The 6,078-nt window shown below is 38.9% G+C and overlaps 1 protein-coding gene across 3 annotated transcripts in view; it reads left to right on the forward strand.

The window, feature by feature from the left end:
- LOC109473003 (mucin-5AC-like) overlaps positions 1-6,078 on the forward strand; it is a 35,702-nt gene that overhangs the window by 2,220 nt on the left and 27,404 nt on the right. For all 3 annotated transcript variants that reach the window (XM_019772889.1, XM_019772887.1, XM_019772888.1), the window contains exons 3-7: positions 1,208-1,634; positions 1,910-2,078; positions 3,673-3,941; positions 4,848-5,049; positions 5,770-5,948. In XM_019772889.1, coding sequence (XP_019628448.1) covers positions 1,208-1,634; positions 1,910-2,078; positions 3,673-3,941; positions 4,848-5,049; positions 5,770-5,948 — 1,246 coding nt within the window. The remainder of the gene's footprint in view (positions 1-1,207; positions 1,635-1,909; positions 2,079-3,672; positions 3,942-4,847; positions 5,050-5,769; positions 5,949-6,078) is intronic.

Raw genomic sequence — 6,078 nt, forward strand, 5'->3', positions numbered from 1 at the left:
CGGTCTGCTCGGCCCTACCCCCTGTTGCCTCCCTCCGGAGCAAGGGTACATGTAGATAGGACTGATAGTCATCGAAAATTTGGAGGTCAGTATCTCTACCCTTCAAACTTGTCACTGTTGAAAGAATCTTCTAGTAACTGTATTTATACGTGACAAATGAATCTCTTTAAAGATAGTTCCTGATTTTGAACAGTTTTCCCAACCGTTTATTTGTCTCCCGTAAATCGTTTAGAATGAGACAGCAGAATTTTTCTCTTGTTTTTTTCTGGAGTTATGATGTTAATTTTCCGATAGATTCATACAATCATTTAATTGACCTGCAAGTTGCATAATGAACCAGTAAAATGACTTTTGGTGCCTTCATCATCATGGTTTAAAGTGATTACATTGAAAGATAGACACTGAACAATGGGTCATTTCTGGTAAATGTTCTTAAATTTCTCTCCCAAGAAGCAAGAGATATACAACATATGTACATACTTAAAAGTTTATCCAATCTAGACAAAAGACATCCTATATAGATATTTGTGTATAGAATACTGGATCGGGTGTGATGCTGCATGGTTTAATTTCAAAATTTTACAACAGAAAAAAATTAGAAGACCTGACCATGTGTTTTTCAGCTCATCTGCTGGCTTTGTTTGCGTACAATATCAATGCATAACTTTTTATTTATTTATTTATTTATTTATTTCAACTTTGCCGCAAGGGCAGGACAGGGGGAATAGGCGGTGCCTTTTCAAGGCCCCCTGTCCAGATAAAAACATACATAAATCTAAAATACAACTAATAACAAATACAAATAATCACTAACAAAATTCTTAAAGGTAAGTAGTAAAACAAAAGCAAATGCAATAACTACGATAACATAGGTATAAGTAGTACAAGTACAATATAAGTAGAAACAGTGATAATAATAATAATAGTAGCAGTATTAAAATATAAATGAGATCTAAGAACAGAGGGTGTGCCAACTGTAGATGTTTTGCGTATCATAAGAGGTTAACAGGAGGTGTTGGTAGTGGTTGTGTACGGAATTTCTAAAAGTAACAAAGGATACGTTCGGAAAAGGTGACATAAGGACTGTGGCAAAAGACTCCCAGGCCCCTGTGCCCCGAATTTCCGTGTGTCGTAATTATGAACTGTTTTGTATTACCAGTACGTCTGTGGTGTTCCTCACATTTCCTTCAACCGTATTTCCTTGCAGCTTATGTAAGGATTATGAGCTGAAGGTTAAATGCTGCGTGCTTCCACCTCATTGTGTTACAACCCTACGACCAACTACAAGACCACCCACGACTACTACACCACCTCCAACAACCACTACTGCACCTCCAACAACCACTACACCACCTCCAACAACCACTACAGCACCTCCAACAACCACTACAGCACCACCCACGACTACTACAGCACCACCCACGACTACTACAGCACCACCCACAACCACTACAGCTCCGCCTACAACTACTACAGCACCACCTACAACCACTACTCCACAACCAACAACAACAACACCCGTTCCTACAACTACCACAAGCTATTGTCCCGATGTCTGCAGTGTCGCTACTCTGCCACCTCTGGCGATTATAGCACTATTCAAGATTCTCGGGTATTATCCAACAGAAATACCCGTACGTTATATGTTTACTTTTTTTAGATTTACCTTTAGGTTGACTACATGCATATGTGTTGAACAATACAACGACACTTTGATGTAAAGGTTGTCTACAATTCTGTTTAAAGTTGTAGTCGAATTCAACTTTTTAAGTGTAGTAGACATATTTGGGCATCAATCTGCTCTTACAATTCTTGCAATAACGTAACAATAATATGACTATAGTTTTCTGAGTTTTTGCAGGGATATGAAAGACTAATATTACGATATTATACTCCTTTGGCCACTTAGGTTGGGATGACATTTACAGTTGAAAACTGTAAAACATACACCTGCACTGACTGTGGTGTGATCATTGTTGACAACCCTGAGTGTCCACCTATAATTAGCGGTCTCTGTGCCAATGGCAAGGTTCCGCTGTATTTCAGCGACGGGTGCTGCGTGCACTATGCTTGTGGATGTAAGTAAAACATATCCTTACATTGTATCACTGTAAATTAACGCCACATCAATTTGATCTTTTGGTTTCGGATTTTTTCTTTTTTAAACGAAAAAAATCAAAACAGGCCTAGGCATCCTGTTGTATCCCAAAAGCTACGATAGGACCTATAAAGTCGACATACCAAACCGGTTTATATATTCAAATTTATTTCAATCTCCTTTAACCAATTCAATTGTTAAATGGGAAAAGTGTGACAACCAACTGGGAAGGCAAGGGGAGTTTTTGGGTTAATCCAAATCTTTGTCTTCTTGCAAACCTGGGAAAAAAAATGAAACGGTTGAATCCGAGGACCAGTTGATTGAATTGGTGCGCCCCAATACTTTACGTATATTGTTCCATAAAGGGACACAAAGCAGGTTTGCCATCCATTCTTATGTTTTTTTATGTTTTTTTTTTGTTGTTGTTGTTTTATTGTTTTATGTTACTTCGTATGAGCCTTGTTTTGATGTGAAAACTGGAGTAAACATAAAAAGAAGTATTAATATTACAACATATAGATACATTGTAGGACAGCAATCTATGTTTTAGACCACATAACTATGTAATTCTTCTCCAGCTACCGAAATCTAGCTGCAACACGAATCAGAAACATTGTAGCCTTGTTGTGGGAGGCAAACTTGAGAATTGGGAACTTGGGAATCCCACTGGGTTGTAAAGAAGTTTATTGCAAATTCATGCCCGAGGGGCTAATTGCAGATTACAAACATAAAAGAACAATGAAACGTAGTATAAAATAACTAAAATCTACATGATGAAAGGTAGTTGTCTAGAGCTATAGCTATGTCTAAAAGTATGTCTAAGGGGTTTGACTTCTCTTTTTTAGACCATGGAAGACGTAATGTCCCTCCTTTTCTAAACTTAGTGGGTTTTGGGAGGTTAGTGAGGAATAGTTTTTTCTTGGTCTGTAAGTTTAGTAAAATTGGGGTAAATTGTAGAAGTTTGAATAGTTAACTATAAAAATAAAAACTGTCTTATACACAGGCAGCTATATACAGGGAAAACCTTTAAACAAGTTTCTGGCGGTGGAAGTCAATACTTAAGAGCGGATATTTTGTGGCCCGGGAGTATATGTAAAAAGACAATAATCTAATGCCTTTAACTATTAGATTGTCGTCATAAAACATTTGCGGCTCTACTTGGTTAGAAAATTATTAAAAGTTATAACTTTTTAAAAATCGCAAAGATTTATCATCACATAGACAATGTATCCGGAGCGTTAAGAACCCATGTACATTGCATATTAGGCCCGGTTGAGGTATTTAGGCAGACCATTCATTTACTGTCATCACCAACCATTCATAATACACCGATGTGAACACCTTGGCTCTCATTAGCAGACTGGGGCCTGGTAGTTTGTTTGTTGTTTGTTTGTTTGTTTTTATTTATTTAACCAGGGGGATACATATCGCCCGTAGGGCGCTTTTCAATGAGCCCTGGGCCTGGGGAAGACCCCAAATACCCCAGTTTGTGCTCACTTAGTTTATTCGATGATTTTATAGTACATGCTTGCTCTTTAAATTTTGTTGTGTCTTTTGAAAATGTGTTTCTTCAGGCGAATGCATCGGTTGGGGAGACCCTCACTACATGGGGATGGATGGAGGCTATTTCCCCTTCCAAGGTTTAGGCGATTTTATCCTTTCCCAGTCGACGGCAGATGACCTCTTCCGCGTTATTGCCACCAACGTGGACTGTGCAGAGCTACCAAATGCAAACTTCTTCTACCACAACAGTCCCTATGGTCCAAACGATATAGTGACCTGCACTGCTGCCATAACCCTTGAACACGGAGGGCACACATTCAGGGTTGATCGTTACCTTCAGGTAATGAGCCATCAATGTGTTGTGATTTTGTAGGAAAAGATATTGCTATTATTATATATTATATATTATATTTTGCTTTTTTTTTTCATTTTCGTCGCTTCGTAGCTTTTTATCATTGGTATTGGGTGGGCCGGCTATTCTTTTCTTTTTACAATTGGTGGGGCTGGATTGCAAGGGTCAGGAGCGGCTGTCATTCGTCGCTTACTCGGGTGACCTTAATACGACCCCAGGTGCGGCCATAGAACTGTAAAGTTTGAACCACTCGCACCAGGAAGGTCCCCCGACCCTTTTCGATAAGAGTGGTTAGGCCATGTTGATTTGATTATATGGATGACATCCTCCGGGAACCCCAAAACTGATGCGCGCGTGCGAATAAAAAAAAAGTTTTGCAAGAAAAAAAAAGTTGTTTTGATTATGAAATCTACCTGGTCATGAAGGTTGAACAAATGGCACAGAATATGGTTTGGCGAATAATCTAGTCTTCAAGTTCATTTCTTTACAATTTCTTTACATTTCTTTTTTCGTTTGATTTTGGTATTCTACGACATTGGTATAGTTTTTATTTATTTTTTTTTGGTAACTTACGGTATATTTTTGCTCATTTTGCAACTGTTTTGTACGATTTACAGTATGGTTGAAAACTTTTTTTTTTTGGAAACGGCCGAAAATTCATGCGCGCGCGGATGTCATCCATATAATCAAATCAATATGGCCTTAGTTCTTTAACGTGCCTTTCATGTCCTATCCAAGGGACGGCCCTAACCGAAGCAATTAAGGTACTCATTTTCACATTAGTGAAGTGAGGTGAACCTCTTTGTCTCCCTAGCCTTTTCTTTAGGCACCCTCTTTGGTCAATACATGCAGACACATGTTTCACTTCGCCTATTTTTTTGCCCTTCATTTTAGGTCTTTATTGACGGAGCACCGACAGGATATGGTACATTCAATGTAGGTGGGGTAAAAGCCATCAGACAGTTTGGAAATCCCAACGTCGTGTTCTACATCGAGGCGCATGGCATTTTTGTTCAATTCAGCAATCTTGGATACAAGGTCACGATCAGAATAGAGCCTGGAGACCTTGCGGCATATGGCATAGAGGGTCTTTGTGGTAAGTCAGTTTTGGTACACAGAACGATAAATTCCTATATATTGTTGTCGTGTCCAACTCCCATATCTGCCTACAGACCAAACCATCAATACATGACCACATTCATGTATTGTTATGGCTTCACCACAACACGAAGTGACCATATTATACATGACCATATTGTAACTTATAGTTATGGCAACAGCTTTATGTGCTTTATTAAACCTCCATTAGCGACATACAAAACAGTGGTACAAAATCAAGTATGAAGCTAATCTTCCTGGGGTTAAAGTACTTAACAATAGTACAAATACACTACAATAGTACAAATACACTACATCAAAATTGCAACATTATTTACATACAATATGTATAACTTGTGTGCCCTATTTCCTAAACCTACTCTTAGTTGCTGCTTGTACCTCATGTGCAAAATATTCCAAACTGTTAAAGATCTGTATATGACAGTGTCAGGCAGCTGCCTGTATCCCACGTGTGTTGCACTGTTGCAATTTCAAGAAATCAAATTAAATCAATCCTTCAGCATGGGACGGGGGTCGATATCGACTTCAGACAACCTTTGACCCTTTGCTGACGTCACACGTGGGAAAAATCACGTGTCCACAGCATTTGGGTCAGATAGCTGAGGAAGACTGAGTGATTCAGTCGAAAATTTCTGGTGAGTCAAATTTTGAGTTTGAGAAAAGTTTAAGTTTTTCATAAATCAATCCTTTGTTTCAGGGACTTGCAACAACAATCAGTCCGACGATTGTCTCGAGATCAACCCAGAGGAGTGCGCCTGTGAGTACCTGATAGAGAACGGCTTGGCTACCATTGAAGACTGCATCGAGACCTCACCACCTCCACCGAATGAAAACTGCACAGACCTTGTGGATGTTTGTGATGAATACCTCAGCGCAGTACGTATATCAATCAATCAATCAATCAATCAATCATTCATTCAATCATAGTAAAACGTTAAACTTTATTCCAACACACTATTTACAGGGATCAAATTTTCAGCGACCACTGTCGCCTTCATCAGGATAA

Source organism: Branchiostoma belcheri, unplaced genomic scaffold, assembly GCF_001625305.1.
Source record: "Branchiostoma belcheri isolate BF01 breed outbred unplaced genomic scaffold, Haploidv18h27 scaffold29, whole genome shotgun sequence".
Classification (NCBI taxonomy): Eukaryota; Metazoa; Chordata; class Leptocardii; order Amphioxiformes; family Branchiostomatidae; genus Branchiostoma; species Branchiostoma belcheri.